This window comes from Panicum virgatum, chromosome 6K, assembly GCF_016808335.1.
Source record: "Panicum virgatum strain AP13 chromosome 6K, P.virgatum_v5, whole genome shotgun sequence".
NCBI lineage: Eukaryota > Viridiplantae > Streptophyta > Magnoliopsida > Poales > Poaceae > Panicum > Panicum virgatum.
Genome location: NC_053141.1, coordinates 6,416,816 through 6,440,754, shown reverse-complemented (window position 1 = coordinate 6,440,754; position 23,939 = coordinate 6,416,816). Strand labels below are relative to the sequence as shown.

The 23,939-nt window shown below is 50.6% G+C and overlaps 2 protein-coding genes across 6 annotated transcripts; both read left to right on the top strand.

Annotated features, from left to right (window-relative positions):
• The first annotated feature begins 3,647 nt into the window (after positions 1-3,647).
• Positions 3,648-13,601, top strand: LOC120711467 (nucleolar GTP-binding protein 1-like). Of its 4 annotated transcripts, none has more exons than XM_039997008.1 (14): positions 3,648-3,867; positions 4,260-4,378; positions 4,851-4,968; positions 5,083-5,147; positions 5,223-5,336; positions 10,724-10,798; positions 11,319-11,357; positions 11,484-11,573; positions 11,707-11,820; positions 12,238-12,309; positions 12,421-12,457; positions 12,744-12,856; positions 13,037-13,231; positions 13,362-13,601. In XM_039997008.1, exons 1-14 carry the CDS (start codon positions 3,708-3,710, stop codon positions 13,461-13,463), a joined length of 1,413 nt encoding a protein of 470 aa, XP_039852942.1. In that variant the 5' UTR covers positions 3,648-3,707; the 3' UTR covers positions 13,464-13,601. The 4 variants fall into 4 exon arrangements, with proteins under 4 accessions (XP_039852942.1, XP_039852945.1, XP_039852944.1 ...); XM_039997009.1 differs by having other exon boundaries at positions 3,650-3,867; positions 11,502-11,573; XM_039997011.1 differs by lacking the exon at positions 10,724-10,798 and having other exon boundaries at positions 3,649-3,867; positions 11,502-11,573.
• Positions 13,602-15,257: 1,656 nt separating this feature from the next.
• Positions 15,258-17,587, top strand: LOC120711466. 2 transcript variants are annotated; one of them, XM_039997007.1, is made up of 2 exons: positions 15,258-15,609; positions 15,688-17,587. In XM_039997007.1, exon 2 carries the CDS (start codon positions 15,905-15,907, stop codon positions 17,342-17,344), a length of 1,440 nt encoding a protein of 479 aa, XP_039852941.1. In that variant the 5' UTR covers positions 15,258-15,609; positions 15,688-15,904; the 3' UTR covers positions 17,345-17,587. The 2 variants fall into 2 exon arrangements, with proteins under 2 accessions (XP_039852941.1, XP_039852940.1); XM_039997006.1 differs by having other exon boundaries at positions 15,276-15,605.
• The last annotated feature ends 6,352 nt before the right edge of the window (positions 17,588-23,939 follow it).

The following is a 23,939-nucleotide window of genomic DNA, read 5'->3' as shown; positions in this document are numbered from 1 at the left end:
TGTGCCTTCTTTTGTAATGGATAGTTCCCTCCTTTTTAAGTCCAAACCAATAGGACTATGTGTGTAAATCCAATCAGCTCCCAAGATAATGTCAAAGCCCTGAACACCCAACATTCTGAAATCAGATGTAAACTTGTGGCCTTGAATAGAATAGGAACAGGCTGTGCAAGCAGTAATACTAGTCATGGATTTGCCATTTGCTGCAGTGATTGTGATTTCTGGTGCTGAGGAGATCTGTAAGCCTGTCTTGATAGCAAATTTATCATTGATAAAAGAAACATCACTACCACTGTCAACAAGAGCTATAACCATTCTGTTGTCAATATTCAGCTTTAAAGTGAAGGCAGTTGTTTGAGGAGAAATACCAGTCAATGCATGCATTGAAATTTGGACTTGAGTTGTTGGTTCAGCATCATGAAATTCAGTATCTTCAGAAGTGGTGTCATCAGCAACCACTGCAACTTCTTCTTGCCCCTGGGCATTCTCAACTAATATGACAGAATAAGCTTGCTTCCCTTTACAGATTTTAGCATGACCAGGTACCCATGGCTCCCTACATTTAAAACATTTGCCAGCAGCTCTTAATTCAGTAATATTATTGGCTGGTTGGTCCTTTTCTTTGGCGTCTTTGACCCATTATTTTTGTGGTCTTTGGGCTGGCATCAGAAATGGTTGTTTCCTTGGAAAAGGAGTGGCCTGTTCGAGTCGTTTGGCATACCAAAAGGCCTGACTCAAAGTAGGTGGCTTGTAACATTGCAGATAATGCTGTATGTACTCCTTCAAGCCAGAAATAAAACTGCTTACAAAGTAAGCCTCTGACAAAGCAGGATTACTTCTCTTGACCAAGCTCATCAGCTCCTCAAATTTCTCCACATATTCAGTTACTGACAGGGTTTGTTTCAAGCTGTGAAACTGACCAACAGCATCACAAGAAGAGGTCTCATTGAATTTTCCCCCTAACATAGTACAAAATTGATGCCATGGTAATACTATAGCACTGCAACCAGTGCCCCTCCACCAAAACTCAGCTTTCCCTTTGATATAAAGTACAGCAATCTGAACTCTATCCTTATTTGGAACTCTCACCAACTCAAAATATTTTTCTGCTTTCTTAATCCACCCATCCACATCAGTGCCATCAAATTCTGGAAAAGACAGTTTGGGACCCTTTGCTACAGCTCTGTGTTGAAAATGCATTTGAGCTTGGAATGGATTTTCATGGTGAAAGAAAACTTGCTCGGCTATTTGTGGTTGGATTTGATGAAGATGCTGTTTGTGGGTATGGTGAGTGATAGGTGGTGGTGTAGGACCATGAGATGGGACAGTAGCATACTCATAGAATTTGTCTAATTCCTCAGGTGTCCAAGGATAGTCATCTAACTCATACTCAACAAAAGTAGTGTCATGATGCATCCCCTGAATGTCCTCTGTATAATGACCTTGAGCATGAACAGAAGAAGGAGCAGGGTAAAAGTGTTTTGTCACCTTTGGGTTTGTGCCCTTAAAACTGGAGCCTTTGTCTTCCACCGTAGAAGTGGTCAGCTTGGATAGAGAATTCAGCACATCATCTAAACTCTTCTTCATGGATTCGTTGCTAGCATCTTGTTTCTTCATGAAGATGTCCAAGGTACGCCGAATCCCATCAACTTCAATAGCTGTAGCATACTGCTCTTCTTCCTCCAAGCCTGCCATCTTCACCATCCGTGATTCTGCAGATACGGTTCAGGTTGCCCCTCCCCACAAGATCTGCAAACCTAGTCTATCGTCACCTGAAGCACGGCTTTGATCTTGGAATTTCACACATCAACTCGTCCTAAAACCCGAATCAAAGAGTGCTTCCCGCCGTCGCCACCGCAATTTGAGTCAGTATGGTTCTCGGAATTTTACGCAGAAACAATTGTTCTGCAACCCTCACCAGTGACCGAAACAATTGCAAGATGAAGGGGAAAAAGGGGTGTTTTCCTCGAATCGGGATGGGAGGGTGGGATTTTCCACGGGTAAGCCGCAACCATCGACGCACCACGCCGATCAGACACGAGACGAGGAACTGGCTCTGGAAGCGAGTAAATCCCGCCGAGGACGACCTGCTCTGATTACCAATTGTGAGGAACGAGAGGAAGAGAGAACGAACAGAGAAGGATCGAGTAGCAAATAAATCAAGTTCTTCAGGAAACAATAACTAGTAGCCAAATTCAGAGGTCTGATTACAGCATGAACGAAGCCGCCATGGCGACGGCGAGTTCTAAAGCTACCTTATCGCTACCTAGGGTTCAACAGAATTCATCTCCATGACTTATTACAGAGAGAAACCATGGCTTAAATAACAACAACCGGGTGAGAGCGGTAAAAAGAAACTACTGTTATCCGTCTGGCAACGGCGTTACTGAAGACAACGTCTGTTGTTGAACTCGACGACGCTCTCCGTTAGCTGCCGGTTTCACTTAATTGAAAGAGAATGCTCTATTTCCTGACATAGGGTGAGGGGGCGCGCGACGTTGGGGGTGGCGGTGTCGGCATCGTGGGCGCGACGTCGGGGGTGGCGGCGTGGCAGGGTGCGGGGGCGCGACGTCGGCGGCGGTGTCGGCGGCGGCGGCGTCGTCGGCGGCGGCGTCGTCGGGGACAGTGCCTCCCCTCTCAGGACTCGTCGCAGGAGGCGTCGTCGCGGCGTCAGGGGAGCGTGGCAGGGGAGGCGGTGCTACATGCGCGCGGGCGGCGAAAGCGGCGTGGGTAGCGCGGGGGAGCGGGCGGGTACAGCGGGCGTGTATGTGTCGCTTTGGTGAGAAAAAAACAGGGAATTTAGGCAGAAATAATTTCCTTGATGTTGTCTTTGCCTCCCATCAAATCCTGTCAAGCACCTAATCTTTTCATGTGGGCCTTCAAGAGGGGATTTGTGAGAGGGATGTCTAGGTTGATGTAGGTGAGAAAGCAACACAATTCTTTCATCCTTTATAGTATAGATGAACTTCGGAAAATGAAAATCCCAATGAAGAAAAGAACAGTTTTTCTTCACTCTTTTCCCCCCCTCATGGGTCGTTTCAGTAGAGACCGATTGGAACGAATGGCCATGAGACCAACTTCGGCATGGAGTTGATGCACGTCCTTTGTGTGTGTACTTTCCAAGACTGAAACCATGGATCACAGGATCAGTATTTTCTTGCCATGACGAGATCACCCAGCTGTGATCAAGAATAGCTTCTCAATGTTTATCTAAAAATGAAGTATAAACCGAAAAGGTCTAACAATGAGTGAATTAATGCCAAATACTGAATTGCAAATCGTGAAAAAGTTTCCTATACACGTACATCACCGTACAAATTTGTCCCTAAACCAAATGTCTCATGAATTTATTTTTTTATGTGAAGAAATCCCAGCCACGAATCTTGTTGGGCCAAACGACTCTTCATACGTGGGCCGCGTCCCGTGGCAACATGACTCCATCCGAGGAGCCAGCAATATCCATTGCAACTAGGGGTGGTAATGGGTCATGGCCCTAGTGGCTTCTTCACAGCTCAATAAAGCCCTTAAAATTTTTAGTTCAAAAATACATATGTTTAGAGCCCGGTCCTTTTAGGGCCCGATCCTTAGATTTTCTAGTTCAAAATGTTGGGCCCTTTACCACCCCTAATTGCAACACAGACTTCAGAGAAGTTCAGAGTTCAGAAGCGCTCTCGCAGTCTCGCTTTGCTGCCAGCAACGAGCGAGCAGCGATGCGAGCCGCAGCGGGATGCCGCGGGGTGCTCCACCTCCGGCCGCGCCCGCCATGGCGAGCCCCTCCTCCTCCTCGTCCTCCCGCCACCACCACCACCACCGCGCTCCTCTCCCACTCCGCGCCCGCGAGCCGCGCCCACCACCGTCGCCTCCCCAAAGGTTCGTCTTGCCCGACCCCGCCTCTCCTGCCGTCCACGCGCGCTGGGTGTTTCTTCCCACGTGCGTTTCTATTTGCGACGGCCCAGGTGGAGCTAGCTATGGACACGCACGCCACTGCCACTTTGTCTTCTCGCACGGGGCGCTGCCTAGCGCGAGTATGGCTGCCCTTGTGCTGTGGTTGGCGCGTGCCTCCTCGGCCCTAGGCAATGGTTGCCTGCAAGGTGTTCGATGGAACGTCCATTGGCAGCCAGGGTTGCCAGTCCGATTTTCATCGCAGAAAACCGAGCTCCGCTGCTCCTGCAAGGCGCGAGCAATTTCCTGGTGGTATATATTGTCATGTTGGTTGTCGGATATTGTATTGAACAATTTCCACTGTTGGTGCTTTTACTCAGGTTTTTTACCAACTCTGGAACCGGGGGTTTCAGCAGTCTACTTGTGTCGGCGAGCACGCTCCACAACATGTAGTGTTTTAATGGATGACAGATCACAGGGGGAGTTAGATGGTGCAAAGGTGAATTATTTTCTCGCATTTCATAGGCAAGGAAAAAATTTCATGTACAACATGGGAAAACAATGAAACCCATGAATATGATCCTATTAAATGAAACGAGAAACAGTCTAAAGCTGATGCCTGTTCTAAAAACTGAAGGTCCCTGCTCCTGGTGTATTTAGTTTTGAGCTCCTCTCAACTGCAACCATTTGTGTAAAACTCAGGGCCAGCGGTTAGAACCACTTGGATGGAGAACTCATAAACATACTGGACGGTTTAAAACTTTAAATGCATTTACACAAAGCGTTTCCCTTTAATTTTCCCTGTCTAATTCACTCATTTCTTATGCACTTGTAACCTGTTCAATTGAATCATTCCACAAAATAATAATTTCTTCTGTTAAGAAAAGTCTAGACTTATTACCATATTTGTTACATCTGCAACTGAAATGCATCGTGTAAGTTTATCATTGTGCTTACCTACCCGTTTCTAGGGAGAAGTGCGAAAACATGAGACAGTTGGTGCATTTCAAAAAATACCAATGGTGATGCCTGCAACTGATATACTTATGTCCGCACAAAGGAAATCAAGAAATGTGCCACCAACAAAGGGTATGATTCACCTTACCATTTGTCATCGCACTTTGCTCTGAAGAGTGAAGATCATTCTCTTTAACATTTGGTTTCAACGCCAGATGTTTGCTTTATGATCCGCTTGTAATGTAGGTATAGCAAATATTGCTAAGCGTGAAAGGAACAAAGGTGCGAAACAACTTGATGCCTTAATGAAAGTAAGTCTTTTTGTATTTTTGCTTTGTTGACCCAGTTCATTCATTTTGATTACTGAGAGACCCTATGTTTGTCAGGAACTTTCAGTACCACTGAGAACATACACAGAAAACTTCCCTAAGAGGAGAGATTTGCATCCTTATGAGAGGTCTCTCATTGAGTTGACTTTTGGGGAGGGTTATTATGAGCAGGTATAGTTCTTGCAGTACTTTGTCTTCTTGCCTTTTTGGTTTTGAGTAATAGTATGAGTTTGTCCATGATGGCACATAGTGTTGGTGTATATGTGAGCCCATGTATAGAGGCTCATGTATAGGATCTATAAATCTCACCCTTCTAGGGTTTGGAGGAATACACAGAGTCATTTCCTCTAGCATGGTATCTAGCCTTCTTCTTCCTCTCCCTTCCTCCCTCTAGCAGCCGCCGCCTCCGCCGCCGGCCCCATGGCCGGCAGCCGGCAGCCGGCCGCCGGCGCCGCCCCACCCCTCCTCCTTCCCTCCCCTTTCTTCCCTCCCCTCCTCTGCGCTGGATCTGGGCGCTGCCGGCGCCGCGCGCCGCCACCGCCGCGGCGGCGGCCGCGGGGGTCGCGGCCGCCCCTGCAGTGCCCGATGTCGCCGACGCGCCGGTCCTCCCTGCCGTAGCAGGCGTTGCTGCCGCTGCCGGGCGGGCCCCCCTGCAGCTGCGCGCCCTCCCTCCCTCCTCCACCGGATCGGGCGCGGAGACCCCTGGCGCGGCGGGCGCAGACCGCTGGGGCGCTGGTCCGAACGCCTCTGCCTGTCGCGCCCCGGCCGCGGGGGTCGCGGCCGCACCTGCTGCGAGCGGTGCCGCCGCCGCGCAGGTCCTCCGTGCCGCAGCAGGCGTGCAGCCGCACGCCCTCCCTCCCTCTCTCCCGCTGCAGCAGCTGCTCGGCCGCGCCCCAGGCACGCTGCAGCAGCCGCTCCAGCCGCCACCTGGGCCGCTGGCACACGCGGCTGGCGCGGCCGGCGAGGCCAGACCTGCTCCAGACGCTGCTGCCGGCGCTGCGCGCGACCCTGGCACGCCTTGGCCCGAGGCCGCCGCCGCCCAGGTCGCCGCTGCCCTGCACGCGGCCGCGGCGCCTGCGCCCGCAGCCGCGGCCCCCGGCGCATGCGCGTGGCCGCCCCACGCCGCCGCCGCCGCCCCTGATTATGGCCTGGCGCGGCCGTGGCCCCAGGCCGCCACCGCTGCCGCCCACGACGCCCAAGGCCGCGCCCTCGGCGCCTCTTCCCGCGCCCGCTCCGCGCACGCTGACGCGCAGGCCGTCGCGCCCGCCGCGCACGCCGCGCGGGCCGCCACCTCTCTCGCCGCCGCGCACGCCACGCAGGCCTTCGCGCCCGCCGCGCGCGCCGCGCAGGCCGCCGTCCTCGGCGCGTGGCTGCCCCAGGGCGCCGCCGCCGCCGTCCCCTTCATCGAGTACGGCGCTTTGTCCTCACCCGACCCCCTCCTTGGTGCTCCTCTCACCGGCCAGACCGGGGGTGGGGGAGGTCGAGGGCGTCGTCGCCGGAGGGGACGTGGTGGTGGTGCTCGGGGCACTCCGGGCCCTCGTCCTCAGCCCCAGCCGGCGGCCATGCTCGCCGTTGCTGCTCCCATGTTCGCGCCGTTTTGGACCCCACCCGCTCCACCCAGCCCGCAGCCGACCTGGCCTGGGGGGTGGGATCAGGCCGCACTGGCGCAGTCCTTCAGCGCCATGGGGCGGATGCCGCCGGTCAGCACCGAGTGGATCGCCGACTCGGGTGCCTCTTTCCACACCACCCTAGATGCCGGTATCCTCTCTTCTGTCCGACCCCCACACCCCTCTTGTCCTTCTTCCATCATGGTTGGTGATGAGTCTTGCCTTCCTGTCACTGCCGTGGGTTCTGCTCCTGGCTCTTTTCGTCTTCCCAATGTCCTTGTTGCTCCTCAGATGGTTCATAATCTTCTTTACATTCGTCAGTTTACATCTAACAATTCTTGTTCTATCGAGTTTGATTCTTCTGGCCTCACTGTAAAGGATTCGGCCTCCCGACGTCCGCTACTCCGGTGTGACAGCACGGGGCCCCTTTACACCCTTCGCCTTCCTTCTTCCGCTGCACCACTCTCGCCTTCTTCGTCCTGGCCGTCTTGGTCTGCCGCTTTTGCCGCGACGCCGTCTTCCAGCACCTGGCACCGCCGTCTTGGTCACCCTGGCCACGACGTTCTGGCTCAGCTCAGTCGTAGTACCGATGTTCCTGGTACTAGGGCTCTTGCTGAGCCCCTCTGCCATGCGTGCTAGCTCGGTCGTCATGTTCGGCTCCCTTTTTCTTCTTCTTCTTCGCATGCGACGCATGCGTTTGATCTTGTTCACTGTGACCTGTGGACCTCTCCTGTTCCTAGCCTTTCTGGCTATAAGTACTATCTGGTGGTGGTCGATGATTTCTCGCACTACTCTTGACGTTTTCTTTGCGCGCCAAATCTGAGACCTTCCCCACCCTTCTCCACTTCTTTGCCTGGGTGTCCACTCAGTTCGGCCTCACTATTAAGGCCGTCCAGTGTGACAACGGGCGGGAGTTCGACAACTCCACCTCCCGTTCTTTCTTCCTCTCTCGGGGTGTTCAGCTGCGTATGTCTTGTCCGTATACCTCTCCTCAGAACGGCAAGACTGAGCGGATGATTCGCACGACGAACGACATCGTGCGCACCCTTCTGATCCAGGCCTCTCTGCCCCCGCGCTTCTGGGCTGAGAGCCTTCACACCGCCACCTACTTGCTCAACCGTCTTCCGTCTACTGCTTCTCCTGCTCCTACTCCACACCACGCTCTTTTCGGTACCCCTCCTCGCTACGACCACCTTCGGATCTTCGGATGTGCGTGTTACCCTAACACCTCCGCCACTGCTCCTCACAAGCTGGCGCCCCGCTCGACTCGTTGTGTGTTCCTTGGTTACTCTCCTGACCAAAAGGGGTACCGATGCTTTGACCTCACCTCTCGCCGCATTCTGATCTCCCGACACGTCGTCTTTGACGAGTCGGATTTCCCCTACTCCACCTCCTCCACAGCTTCTCCTGACCCCGAGCTGGAGTCTCTGTTTCCGACTGACCCGGTGGTCCAGCCACCTTTTCCTGTCTGTCCTTTCCCTGCAGGTTTTCCCGGTACAACAGAACTGTTTCCGGTGATCCCTGCTGCGCCGAGCGCGGCCCCGGTGCTTGCAGTCGCGCCACGCGCGGCCCCCGGACCTCCGATCGTGCCGCGCGCGGACCAGGTGTCTCCTGCTGTGCCACGTGCGGACCCGGTGTCTCCTGCTGCGCCACACGCGGCCCCGGTGTCTCCTGCTGCGCCACGCGAAGCCCCGGTGCCTTCCCCTGCACCTGTGCGGTACGCTCAGCCGGTGCAGGTATACCAGCGTCGTTCGGCGCCGACACCGGCGCCGCCGCGGTACGCTGAGCCGGTGCAGGTGTACCGGCGTCGTTCGGCGCCGGCATCGGCACCGACTCTGGCTCCGGAGGCTCCTCCGACGTCTACACCGGAGTCGTCGCCACCGCCGCCGCCGCCGACTCGCTCTCCAGTCGAGCCGGAGGTGTACCACCCGCCAGTCATCCATCGGGATCCTCGGCATATCCATCTCATGGTGACTCGGCGGATGGCGTCTCAGGCAGCGACCCTCTCCGCCACCGAGAGCGAGCCGCGGGTCTCTCCGGTACCCTCCTCTGTCCGCGACGCCCTGGCGGATCCTCACTGGCGTCGTGTGATGGAAGAGGAATACGCGGCTCTCCTTGCCAACCAGACGTGGGACCTCGTACCGCGTCCGTCTGGTTGCAATGTGGTCACCGGCAAGTGGATCTGGACGCATAAGCGTCGGGCTGACGGCACACTGGAGCGCTACAAGGCTCGATGGGTTCTCCGGGGTTTCACACAGCGGCCTGGTGTGGACTATGATGAGACCTTCAGTCCAGTGGTGAAGCCCGCTACGGTGCGCACGGTCCTCTCGCTTGCGCTCTCTTGCTCCTGGCCTGTGCACCAGCTGGATGTGAAGAATGCCTTTCTTCACGGCACTCTGACAGAGACAGTGTACTGCTCTCAGCCAGCAGGCTTTGTGGACTCGAGTCGTCCGGATATGATCTGCCGGCTCAACAAGTCCCTCTATGGTCTGAAGCAGGCTCCTCGGGCTTGGTACTCTTGGTTCGCCACGTTTTTGCTAACTTTGGGATTCACCGAGGCCAAGGCTGACACTTCTCTATTCATCTACCGCCGTGGAGATGAGACTGCCTATCTGCTGCTCTATGTTGATGTATTATGCTCACAGCCTCCAGTCAGCAGTTGCTTGAGCGCGTCATCTCCTATCTGCAGCAGGAGTTTGCTATGAAGGATCTTGGTCAGCTCCACCACTTCTTGGGCGTTACTGTTGAGACTCGCCCGTCTGGCCTGTTCCTTCACCAGCGACAGTATGCACTCGACATTCTGGAGCGGGCTGGAATGACTAATTGCAAGCCATGCTCCACTCCTGTTGATACTCAGGCGAAGCTGTCTGCTGATCTGGGTGATCCCGTGGCTGATCCTACTGCCTATCGGAGCCTTGCCGGTGCCTTGCAGTACCTGACCTTCACCCGGCTGGATCTCACCTATGCCGTTCAGCAGGTCTGTCTTCACATGCATGATCCCCGGGAGTCTCACCTAGCTGCACCGAAGCGTCTCCTCCGCTACGTCCGTGGCACTGTTGGCTTCGGCTTGGTTATTCACCGCTCTCCCACCTCTGAGCTGGTGGTCTACACCGACGCTGACTGGGCTGGCTGTCCGGACACTCGCCGCTCCACTTCCGGCTACGCCGTCTTCCTGGGCGGCAATCTTGTCTCCTGGTCGTCCAAACGGCAGCCGGTTGTCTCCCGCTCCAGTGCTGAGGCGGAGTACCGGGCTGTCGCTAACGGCGTGGCGGAGGCGTCTTGGCTCCGACAGCTCTTGGCGGAGCTCCACAGCCCGCTCGCCAAGAGCACGCTCGTCTACTGCGACAACGTCAGCGCAGTGTACCTCTCCACCAACCCCGTCCAACATCAGCGGGCGAAGCATGTGGAGATCGACCTACACTTCATGCGCGACAGAGTCACCATCGGCGATGTTCGGGTACTCCATGTCCCGACTACCTCCCAGTTTGCTGACATCTTCACCAAGGGACTGCCCTCCTCGACCTTCTCGGAGTTTCGCTCCAGCCTCAACGTAGCCGGCGGCTAGTTGTGGCTGCGGGGGGGGGGGGGGGGGGGTATTTGCCCTTTGTACTCTCTTCTTGTCCAGTCTTGAACACCGCTGCGCCGGTAGTTCAGACTGCGGGGGGTGTTGGCTTTCTTGTTGTCCAGTCTTGAACACCGCTGCGCCGGTTGTTCAGACTGTGGGGGGTATTGGTGTATATGTGAGCCCATGTATAGAGGCCCATTTAGATGCCCATGTATGAGATCTATATATCCCACCCTTCTAGGGTTTGGAGGAATACACTGAGTCATTTCCTCTAGCACATAGACAAATTATCAACTTGACATGGATAATACTTTCTTGAAGCGTCTATGATAATTTTCTCTTCCACTCTTTGAGTTATTGTGATGTTGTTGGTAGTGCCCTGCCAGGTTTTAGGACGAATTGATACTCTCAGGAAGAGGATTACTTCTGTTGGAAAGCAACATGCTTCTGTGTGTGCTAAGGTTAGAATATATGCCAATTGATTAATATTTTAATTTACAATTCCGACTGGTGGGATTAGCACTGGCTTACTTGGAGATAGGGCACACAGAAAAATTTGACTCCCCAAATTCAAGAGTCATCCATGTCATCTTTTTTATGTGCATACATGTTCCGGAGTTATCTTAGTTATGAAACCATCTCACTGGGCACCATACATTCAGTCCAATGAATAATTAGGATTTCACTTTAGAAAGTTTCAAAAGCATCATTTGAATTTTCACAATGATAACAATTTGTTCTTACTTATGCCTAATGAAATCATAAGGTCTTGAAAATTACTCTCAATGTCACTGTTACATTCTAGTAAAACATTACAGGGAAAATATGGGATGCTGTTCTGTCTAAAATCTGATTTGTACATCTCTATGTTTTGACATTCTAGCCATAGCTCCCAGGGTTGGAATTTTGAGTACAAGTTGTTTCGTTTCTCATAAAATAGTATGGAATCTTATTCCTGATTTATATATTTGACTTTGACAGTCAACAACAAAACGTGAAGCAGAGGAGCGCCTCACTGAGGTTTGTTTTCAAGTCTTTACTTGTATAAATGGCTGCTGTTCTTGATCCTTTGTCAGCATCTTATGGATCATTAATAAAATTTTCTGGAAGTGAATCTCTGGTTGTATTGCTAATATACTTTTGTAGCTCTGTCTACTTTTGCAGGGCAGAAAGAGACTTGAAGAAGCTTTCCAACATGGAAAGCATGCCATTGATGATTTAGTAAACGTAGCAAAGGTATTAACTGCAACTGCAGCTGTCTTTCTTTTAAGTTGGAGAAGAATGATTTCGGTTTCTCATGGTTCATTTTTGCTGCCTTTTGATTTATGACTAGATTATGCACATCAGACTAATCTTTGAGTTACTGCAGGCTTTGCGTTCTATGCCTGTTGTTGATCTACATATACCGACACTATGTCTAGTTGGATCACCTAATGTGGGGAAGTCATCATTAGTTCGCATATTATCATCTGGAAAACCTGAGGTAATGCTCCGATCAGTTGTCTTTTATGTTGGTAGATGGTAGACACCGTTTCGCAAGCAATTGTCTATTGCTAATGTGTAATTAATCATAAATAATTGTGGTCCGCTTGTTCAACTTGTTTGCTGTAATCAAGTTACTACTTATATTGAACAGAAGTTTCCAATGTTCATGCTTTATCTATTAGGTTTGTGTACTAAAGAATCTCTTTCTGGAATTAATATCTTTGGGGGAGGCTTTGCTTCTCTCTATCATCAACCTAAGATACATTCTAGGAAATATGTGCGACTCTTGGTTCTGATTCTTGAGTTTGTTCTATGTTACCATTCAAGCATTGATATCATAGTAGTCTTCTCTGTACTGTACAGTTAGCTCATTACTGAATTCCCTTCCATTTCTCATTTTACTCACATTCTGCAGGTCTGCAGCTACCCATTCACGACAAGAGGGATTCTAATGGGCCACATTGTGTCCAATCATGAGCGTTTTCAGGTTCAAGCATTTGTCTTTCTGCCTACTCTACTCTGCACATTGAGCCATTAGATTTCACACCAATTTTGCTCCTTCTTCTTTTTGACACTTAACAAAGGCATCCTTTTGCAGGTTACAGACACTCCAGGACTACTTATGAGGCATGATGGTGAGTTAAGACTGGTTCTTAAATTAGTCACTTCAGAGGTTGTGTACCTTTCATGTGTAAATGTGTGGCACTCTTTTTGTGTCCAGAGGATTTCCCCCCCCCCCCTTGTACTTGGATAATAAACAAACAATACTGTAGCAGATATGGTTTCTAATGCAACTAATATTTGATTAGCATTTACTTAGAATATAGGCCATCTCTCTTTGAGGTTTAGTTTATTCATGATATAGGCACATACTTTTGCACACCAAAAGCTCTGATCCGTTATTGTTTTTGGGGTTGACAGATGACAGAAATAACATAGAGAGATTGACACTTGCTGTCCTTTCTTATCTACCGATTGCTGTCCTGTATGTTCACGATCTATCTGAAGACTGCGGAACCTCAGTTGCTGATCAGGTACATGTTTGCTTTTCTTTTTCAAAGCTTTTGGTGTCATCTGTCCCCATTTGATCAGATACAATCATGCAAGCTTGCCCAGATCAAACAGAAGAAAACCCTTGGCCTGACATGTGAAATCACAAGATTTGCTTTCCTGCTCTTCATAGGGGTTGTAATAAACGTAGTGTTCTTTTGCAGTACATCACATACAAGCATATAAAGGAAAGGTTTGGTGATCGCCTATGGATCGATGTTATCTCCAAATGTGATCTTTTGGGCAAGAAAGCGCCCATAAGCCTTGAGGACGCTGATGAAGAAGTGGCACAGTACAGAAGATTTGGTCCAGAAGGCGCCCTCCGAGTATCTGTGCAGAGTGAAATCGGCGTCAAAGAGGTTTGTTATTCTAGTGCCAGCCTCATACTGAGTCATCTATAAGTTCAATATACACCTGTCTGTCTATCCTATTAGCGTCAGATTAATTGCCAGGGTCTGTGTAGACTAACATGCTTTGCTATCTCTCCAGCTAAAAGAAAGAGTGCATCAGCTACTGACCTCCCAAATGGCTCGGATCAAAGCTGACAAGGCGGAGCATGAAACACAGGAAGCTGGCACTAGTGTTCCCTGAAGTTGGAGAATGGATACTTTCACATTCATGTTCGATGTTTATGTAAATTGTCCACTCATAACAGATTTCAACATGTTCTGCAATTTTGGGCTTTTTCGAAAGGGAGGTCATGCGTGTCAGTATGCATGTCTCTGTTTATCTGTCCATTATTTCATATTTTCACTTCTGCCAATCGTTGCCCGAAACCGCCTGCCAAGCGTTGAATCTAACGCAGCTCGCTACTGAAAATACGCAGGTACTGGTTTCTTAATTTATTTACCCGTGCATCCAGTATTATAAGAGCATGTGCTGAACTGTACTGTAAAATGCAGGTGCATAATTAGGCATGTGTTGTTAGAAGAGTGACAGTGTTGTCACGTCAATAAGCATATGTACAAAAGTCAATCTCAATGCAAATGGGTCCTTAAATAGGATTAACGGACTTGTTAGCATACTTCAATAACTTGGGCACCAAACCACAGATCAAGTGTGTTCCTAAAACGCATGCTTGTAATCTAATACTGTTCCGAAAGGCTCATCCGAGACGGCAATTGAGTGAACCAACCTGCAGGTGGTGATCTCGGTTAGTAATGCCACAGTGCAACATAGTATTGCACCAAAACAAACAAACAGAAAGAAGTGCTGTTTGAACAAGTTTACAGTAAGGCGTTGATTTTGTCTCTAGCTCTGAAGTACAAGCTTAAACATAAGTTGCAGGCAAATTTTTTTTTTGATAAAGGCATTAATTTACAAATGACATAACAGAGGTGATCCATTGATGAGATAGACTTGCAGATCAGTATTACACGCTCACTCGTATGTAGATGGGCTGCGAGCTGCGTACCTGCATAGGCAGATATTAAAGGATTGATGAACTGACTCTAGAGCACACGGCTAGCTTGCGTTCTCATTCAGCTCCAGTGCTACGTCGATTTTTGGACTGCAAATCGCTAGCGTGGCTAACGTTCGACGGCCGCAGTGTCATATTCGGTTTGGTGGGACCTACGCTCCAATAAAAAAAATAGAAACTGTTGGCTCCATCAGCTATTCCTTTGGACGCGGCACCCTCGGCATGTGCGCAAGCAAGTATGGGCGGAGGGCATGAATTCACTTTGACCTTTCCCTCGCGTCGAACCGTGTTCGGAGGTCGATTTCTACCTCCGACAACGAGCAGTCGACTCCCACGGCGTGTAATGTTCGGTTTTCATATGCTATTGTTCGATTCCAGACTACACTAGTGGTGGCCTAAGGTTTCTTGGCTTTCTTCTTCACACTCTTCCCCCTCTTCATAGTTGGATTCATACCGCTAATAAGGCAAAAAGAAAGAAAGAAAGAAAGGGAACAGGAATTAAGTAATGGGTTGGAATTAGAAGATTTAGGGGGTGTTTAGAAACAGGGACTTCAAAAAAGTCCCAGAGACTTTTTAGTATTTAGAAGTATTAAATAAATATTAATTATAAAACTAACTGCAGAACCTTGGGGCTAAACTGCGAGACGAATCTAATGAGGTATCTTAATCTATGATTAGCGAATGATTACTGTAGCATCACTGTAGCAAATTATGAATTAATTAGGCTCATTAGATTCGTCTCGCGAAAAAGCACTCAGCTGTCAAAAAACATTTATAAACATATTTTATTTAATAATATAAAATAGTAAGATTCATTTTGATGTGATAGGGACTTTTGAAAAAAAGTCCTGGAGCCAAACAGGCCCTTAAGGAATGTACACACTAGCCACTAGGTGAGCAGTCCGGAGTACTGGTGGTGTCAGAGTCAGCTTGCAACTCAGCGATGAGCTAGTTTCTGTACCTCTTGCGAATTGGAGTCGGAGTCAGAGTCAATACAAGCATCTTCCCAAGTCCCTATCTAATTAATAAGATGAAGAGTGCGACTGTTGGGTGGTTGTCTACCTCAGTGCTGCCTTTGCTTCCTCCAGTTGTGTGCTACAGTCTCCCCACCACTGCATTTTAACCGTGACTTATTCGAGGCAAGTGAGGTTTCTCAAGCTACCAAAGTCAAAGCTGTTGTCGGACTCGGACACCGTCACCACCAGCATAATAGATTGCAGGCTCGGCATAGCTCGGCATAGCATAACAGAGTTTTGTTGTCACTGCCAATTTCAGTGACCATAGATGATCTCAAGAACTCCTGGACTTGCTGGGTCGGTATGGATTACAACTCTGCCAAGCCCGATCTCTATCTTTCCTGATTATTAAGAGTCCGCCTTCGTATTTGGCTTCCAGGAATCCGTGATCACAAGATCCCGATTGGATTGGATCTGCAGCAAGCCCGAGTCCTCGTCCCAACGGGAATCGGAGTTGGTTGGAGGAATCATCAACATCAATAGAATGAGCTGAATTCTTGGAGAGCAAGCGGCCCAACGAGGCCACGCGGATCCGATCCGATCCAAGCAGCCTTCTCTGTTCCTCGCCAATTCAGCGTTCGTCGACCGCGCCGACCATGCCGCCGCCACGGAGAGGAGCGCGCCGTCGGACCGCCGCCGCCGCCGCCGCCGCCAAGTCCCCGCGCGCCAGCCGCCGGCTCTCCGTGCGGCGCGGCGAGCCGTTCAAGCGGGAGAGCCGAGGCGGCGGGGGCGCCGCCGCGGCGGGGGACGACGACGGGCTGCCGCTCGACGACGAGTCCCTCCTCCTCGTCTTCTCGGCGCTCGCGGCCACGGTCGCCGACCTCGTCCGCTGCGCGGCCACGTGCCGGCGCTGGCGCCGCCTCGTCTCCGCCGACGCCGCCTTCATCTGCCGCCGCGCGCCGCCGCGGCTCGCGGACCCCTTCGTCCGGAGCCTCGTGCTCGGCTTCCTCCACTGGCGCACCGACGCCGCCGCCGCCGCGCCGCCGCGGTTCGTGCCCCTGTCCCCCGCCGGCGCGCGCCTCCAGCCCTCGCTCTCCGCGCTCGCGGGCGGCGCCTCCCGCGTCGTGGCGTCCCGGAACGGCCGCCTCGTCCTCGACCTCCGCCGCCGCGCGAGCGCGAGGGCTACCCACGCCGTCAGGCTCGGCGTCTGCAACCCGGTGACCGCCGGCGGCCGCGGCGGCGTCGACGTGCTCCCGCCCCTGCGCGGCAGGGACGGCCCCACCGGGCCCTACGCGTGCACGGTGGTCACCGCGGCCGACGAGCACGGCGGCGGCGAGGACCGGCGCGCCTCGCACTCGCAGCACGATTCCTACCGCGTGCTCCTCCTCTACAACCGCCGCAGCTTCACGGCGCTCCGGTGCTACTCCTCCGACGCGGGCAGCTGGGGGCCGGAAGCCGCGGTGACCGGCGCCAGGATCGGCAGGAGCCAGCTCGCCGTCGGACCGCACGCCGCCGTCGTGCGCCACGGGGTCGTGTTCTGGCCTCGCCTCGCCATTGCTCTGCGGCTAGACTCTCTACAGCAGCAGCCGCCAGCGGTGCCCGCGGCGAGGAGCAAAGGCAAGACGCCGCCGCCACGGCACGCCGTGGCCGGCTTCTCCCCCGCTGCGCGGCACCGCCCCTCGAGCCAGGCGGCGGAGCGGTTGCTGGGAGTGACGCCGGACGGGCGGATGCTCCGGGTGGAAGCCGACACCGAGACGATCCGTGCCTACTGCGGCGGCGACGGCGACGGCGACGGAGGAGACATCCGCGGCGCCAGCGCCAGCTTGACGGGCGAAAAGCTGGAGTGGAAGTGGACGATGAAGCAGGCGCTGATGAAGGTGCACACGGTGAGGCTGCGGTGGCTCTGCGAGAAGAGCGGCCTCGTCGTCTTCACGGCCAGGAATGGCGGTGACCTGGACACGCACGTCTACACGGTGGACGTGGAGACGAAGCAGTTCAGGAGGGTGGCGACTTGCAGCGGCGAGCCGGCGTCGTTGGGGGAGATGTGCGGGTACGAGATGGACCGAGTCACGCTCCTGGCCTCGCTCGGCCGGTGAAGGAAGGCCTTCGACATTCCAAGCTCACAATGCGTGTTTCGAAAGTTGAAATTAAGTTTCTTGGCCAAACTTCTTTTGAACGTTGTTGGATAATGTAGATTCTTTTAAAAGGAAGAAAGATCTCCAAAGAAGGATTGCATTGGAGTAGGGATATCAGACCATCCAAGAGCTTCTTTCAAACAAGATCAAGTAAACCAGGCCATCACACAGCCAAAAAGAACATGATCCACATCTTCTCCCACACACACCACACAGATAACACCTATGATCTCCTTTCCATTTTTTCCTCTTCAAAGCCAAAACAGTCCGCAATTTCCCTTGCATGGCCAACCACATGAACTGGACAATGCAGATTTGCAAGAGCCAACCCGCATTACATGGAGTACTTCCATTTTAAATTCCGTAAAAAATAAAAATCATTTACATTTGATCCGTTTCTAAGCCGGCGCACACTTCCGACATGCCATTTTGATCCCTGCACTAGGGATTTTTTTTTATCCCTAGTGTTTTTTTAACAATGTCTAACCGGCATTCTTGATCCACTGCACTAGGGACAGACGATCGATCAAGAATCATATCACCCACACTTGCTTTTGAGCAGTAAAAAACATATTGCAGTTCCTTTCTTTATAGAGGTCATCATTCCTCTATCCTGATCCCTAAAGCATTTGGATAATAAGGAATGACCTTATTTGCAAGAGAAAAGTCTGGCCTACTGAAAGCGATCGGGTTCTCTGGCCTAAGAGGGGGAGATGGTGAATTAGGCACTCTAAAAATCTTAACATATGGCTCCAACTAGTTTGCACAAAACTTAAACTAGATCAAGCTATCTAGATGTGCAACTACTGTTCACCTTAGTGTGAAACTCTCATCCCAAAAGAGTTTTGCAACCTATGGTCAATCCTAGCAAGATACTACACTAAGAAAGTAAAGGCACACAAGTTGCAATATGAAATGCGGAAGCTTAAATAGAGGGATGAGAGGAAGCGAACTCTCCACACGAGGATTTATCTCGTGGTTCGGATTGCCACAAAGGCGCCCCTACGTCCACGTTGTTGAAGCACTCACGAAGAGGATCGCTTACCGGCAATCAAGTCTCTTCCGTGAACACAATCACGGTCACCTTGATCCCGATCTTCACTAAGGGAGATTGCCCACGAAGGAGGGGTCTCCGTCCCCCGCACAATGTCGTCGACGCCGCTCCACACCAAACAGGAGGGTCGTTGACTTGCCGGCGAGCCACCAAAGCTCCAAGGATGGCCGGCGCATCAAGATACAAGGATGGTTCACTCTAGAACCACAACACAATGATCTAAACCTTGCCTGATCACTCACTCAAGAGCTAACCTAGCACTAACACTCACAAAGCTTGTGCTAAGAACTAAAGATTTGATCTTTATGCTCTTGGATGGCTTGGAGGTGTTCTTGGGTATGTATGTGATGTCTTGGGGCTCCAGCAATCTTCAAATGGCCGGGGTGAGGCATATATATAGACCACCAAGTTTTGTAGCCGTTGCTCCAACGGTCAGCAGAAAACAGCATACCATCGGATGAAACCGATGCCTCTGCCTGGGGTGGCGTCGGTTCATCCGGTCACTCTCAGACCCGAAGTAGCCGTTGAGCTTCTGACGCACTGTCTGCGACACCACCGGTTTAACCGATGACTGTGCGTCGGTTAAACCGGTCACTCACAGTACTCAACTAGCCGTTAGCCTCTTTCTCTCCTGCTGACGTCATTACACCGGTGCTATGCTCCGATGCATCACCGGTTCAACCGGTGCTGAAGACTTGGCTCCTGCGCGCTTGACATCATCTCTGGAACATAGTGCATTGAATGCACCGATGCCTCTCATGACACTGTCGGTTCATCCGGTGCTTCACTTCTTTTTTCACTTGATCTCTAGAGGCGCACAGACTTGTGCCAATGCCAGGGCGTCGGATCTTCCGACAACCATCGGATGCACCGATGCTATGGGCATCGGTTCTTCCGGTGCTACTGATTTCAGTAGAACTCGTCCAATTCAGCGTTTCTTTGAGTTCTTTCTTCGTGTTTTGCTTCATATGGCCTTTTTACTTCATCCCTGGGATCTAGAAATGTTCACTTAACAAAACCATTAGTCCCATTGATTGTGTTGTCATACGATCACCAAAATCACTCGAAATGGTATAAATGGTGCCATGTTCGTTACACCTACCCCCATCAAACTATCACAAAAGTCTTGATTTTTAAAATTTAACTACCAAACTAGATAACAAGACTCCACCTGTTGAAACCAGACAAATTTGACCCTTATTTAGATGGTTTTGAAAGTGGTTTTTCATTTTGTGGGAGTTAAAAATATTTTAATTTAAACTAAAAATTCATATGTAATTTATTTTAATAAGAAAAATGAAATGAGTATCAAACGTTTTCTACAAATGTAACCAATCTATTGGCATAATACTTGCTAGTTATTGAGATCAAATTTTATTATGTTCATAATATTTGGTTGTTTGTAGTTACACTTATTATTTTCGAATAACTAATATTCAAATAGAGCAGTAAAAGATGGATTACATTTTTAGAAAATTTTGCTACTAGTTTCATATTTATGGATTTAAAATGAATTAGTTTTATTTTTTAGATTTGATTACAATTCTTCAAAAAAATTTGAAAAAAATACAAAATTACCTTCGAAATCACGTTTTTTTAAGCTCGACCAACGAGAAAAAAGTATATAAGGGCCAAATTTACCCAATTTTAATAGTTGGATGATCTCTGTTATCCGGTTTGTAGTTGAAGGTTAAAAATGTGTTAGCTTGAGGGTGTAAATCGGATTTTTCCTATTTTTCAATAGAATTTAACCATCCATCCAGAATATGGAAGCTTCTTTTATTCATGAGTTTGTTATGGTTATGCATAGGGCAAAGCAGAAGTACTTCCTAGGCATCAAAGTTTGGCCAGATAGTGTCTTAGTTTGTCTTCTTTTTGCTCTTTCTTGTAACTTAAACGCTTCAGTTTGCTTTTTTAAATATAACTAGTAGGGGAGCTCTCCCCTCCTGTTCCATAAAAAAATTATTTTAGAGGTAACAAGGACTACTAAAATGTGGATACATATTGGAAGATAAGAGAATTGTTAGTCTGATAAACTGAGTTCTAATTCCCTAAATGCATACTGGAAATTTATTGAGAATTGAAACAAATTTGTTCAGAGCAACCGTTTTATCTATTCGCTCTTACGATTTCCAGATATAGATAATTGGATGAATCAATATCTACGCATTTGGGTGCATTCAGTTCATGACCATTTCTTTCTCTATGCTTATTTTGTCAAAACTTAATAGTATTAACTATGTGTTTGCTAAAATTATGTTTGGCGTAAAATTTTGGTAAGAACCTTTACATTCTCCCTTTGTCAAAACCTGCCCAACTCATAGATATAAAATTGGCAATGCCAAAGTTTGACTAGGCAAAGTTAGTTGGTTTTGTAAGCAAAATTGAAAAAAAATTCCTATTTTCTTTCTAAATTTGTTTATTTTCCGTATAAATGGACTTATAATTTGCTAATTAATAGTAACAATTTTAACCATTAGATTTCAAATCTAACGGTCAAGATCGACTCCATCTCTGTTATAAACCCTACCCCGTCCACCACTCTCTCGCATTCGGTCTCTTTCCACTCCTACCCCCCTCCGCCGCCCCCGCCCCCGCACACTAGTTCACCTACTCCTGTGCAAGATGGATCTCGCGAGCTGTGACATCCCGAAAAATTTACCAAATAAATCGCACGCTAAAAATAATTTTCAAAATTCTTTTCGTCGTTGAGTTCGATCCTTCCTATCCAAGCCCCTAATTCCCCGGAACTCTTTCCTGACCCGACACCCGAATCCGACCGCTGTCCCGTCTTCCTTTTTCTCTTCGCCGCGTGCGTCGCGTGGCCGACCGGACCGCTGTAGCCGACCGCGAATCCCGCCGGCGTGCGCTCGCTCTCTCTCTCCTTTTCTTTTTCTTTTTCTTTTTCTTTTTTCCTTTTTCCATTTTCTTGTCCTCCTTCCCCTCTCTTTCTTCTCTCTCTCCTTTCTCCCCCGCATGCTGCAGAGCAGCTCGCCGCCGCATCGACCTTGCTCCTCGCCCGCTCCTGCGCGCGCGCACCGCTCCCGGCCTGCACACGCGCACGCGCACCCCCAGCACGCCGAGCCCCTCGCCGCCTCGACGCGTGGCCGCGCCGCCTGGCGCGCCGCCCGCCGCGCCGCCTGGCACGACGCCCGCCGCGCCGCTCGCAGCGCGCCGCTGGCCGCCCCGTACGCGCCCCGCCTAGCTGAGCCGCTGTCCTACTCGCCTGCCTCGGCGCCCGGGCTTCCGCGTCCGCCAGCGAGCCGAGCTGTGTGCGAGCCCCGCCTTCGCCGTCGGCCACCCCTGTGCACGCCCACGCGCATCACGCGCGGCACTGTTAGCCGCATCAAGCTGCACAGTGCCGCCTGCGCCGCTCGCCGCCTGCCCAAGACGTCCCGTCATCCTGTGCCCGCCTCGCCACCCGTGCGCCACTCCACGACGGCCGCAAGCGGCCGGAGCGCCATTAATGGCGCCACGCGATGCTCGACGGTCGCCACCACCGCCTCGCATACCCCTCCACCGCCTTACTTCGCTTTAAATAGACTTCCCGCACAGCTCACCTCCCCCACGACCTCCACCGCCGCTCCTAGCTCCCTCCCCAAGCTCCCAGCGCCGCCGCCGCACATAGCTCTGCCCGTCGCCGCCGGCCTCCGTGGACAGCCTCCCCCGCTCCACCCCAGCTCGAGCTAGGTAGGGGAATCGAACCCCCACCTCCTCCTCTCCCTTTTCCCCCTTCCCTTGGCCGCCGCCGAGCCCCCAGGGCCGCCAGCCCCGACTGCCGTACGCCACCTCTCTCCTTCCCCTGTTCTAGTCGCGGGGGAGAGGAAGAAGATAGGCCATTTTGGCCAAAACCCCCTCCCCTTCCCTCTATTCTTTAAAGAACCCTCCCACTCTTTAGCCTTTATTACAAAATAAACCCTCCCTTTTATTATATTTCAAAATAAACCCTTCCACCATATAAACTTAATTCTAAATAAACCCCCACACCTTTTAGTATGCCCCAAATATTTCTAGGAATTACAACTAAGTCCTTTTCTATTCCAGACAATTTACAAATGAGCCCCTGGATCCTTATTTAACCCTAAATCCCTCTCCAACCTATCATTTCTTGCGCCAAACGATCTCCGATCGACCCGAAACTTTACCACGCCATTCCTAACATAGTTTTGGCCATGCCATTAGGAAATCGTCCAAAAATATTACTTCTATATCCATATCTTAATTGTTTCCGATTCGAGCTCAATGATAAAGCTTTTATTTCTTTTTCTTGATTGTGTGTTTGTTTGTATGCGTTGTAGATCACGGTGTGAACGAGGGAGAGCCCGTTGATGAGCAGTACTACGAGCAAGCGAACAAGGACCAGTTCCGCGACCCCGAACCCGAAGGACAGTACCTCGATCAGAACTTCCCGGAAGGCTTTGAAGACGACAAGTTCAATCCCGCCCTTTGATGCATGTTTTGTCCTAGTTTTTATAAACACAACCTATTGGCCTGTTTTATAAGATTGCATATGTTTTGCCTGCTGAAAATATGGTTGGATAGCCACCCCTTGATTTGTTATAACCATTCCTTGACCACCTAGATTAATGTCTGAATGTGATTTGTTTGGACGTTAATCGCTGCTAGAACGCTTAGGATCTTAAACACAATACAACTTGTTTTATAAAAGAAAAATGTGTGAGTGTGTGGGAAGGAAAAAATGTGGAATTTTTGAAAGATAAGTCTAGACGGGATGGATGGCATTTCTGTGTGAATTGCCAAACGGTGTGCTCGTGCCTGTGTGGTAGAGCAAGAAAAGAAGATATCCATCTTGTCACCACTAAGGACCGAGTTGGTGTGTCATCTCACCTAACTCCACTATCGTGCAAACCACTCGACCGTTGTATGGGCAACGGCTTAGCATAAACCCCAATAGTTAGTCTGATAGCCATCAGGAGAGCTGAGAGCAACGGGTGATCAAGGAGAAGGGATTAGCTCTGTGTGACTTATGCCCTGGTTAAAACCTCTGTGATAGGTCAATGACCCCTTGGTGGATCCCGTGATGGCTAGTCAGGTCTAGCTAAGGTGGGTAATGGCTTTGTTGGGATCTGCACCGACACTACGGTGATCGAGCTGTGGTACCCCGCTTGTGGGTAAAGTTGCACACCTCTGCAGAGTTAAGAATCTATTCGAATAGCCGTACCCACGGTACTGGGCGAGTTATGGTGTGGTCACATAACTAGTGTTTCTTCTGGGATTGGATGGGTTGGCGTGAGTTGTTTTGGAAAAGTGTCCGGCAGTTGTGCCATGTGCTATGGCGGATGAGGAATCCGGTAGCAACTTAAAACTTGGATCCTGTGTTACTCGAAAAACTTGCTTTGAAAATCCTTTCTTTCAAATGAACCCTTGCATAAAAATCAGCTTTCCGTAAATTAAACCCTACCCTTATCCTTGATTTACCCTGTGCATTATATTTTGTTTATACCCCCTCCGTGGGTGTGGTTGGACTTGCTGAGTACGTTT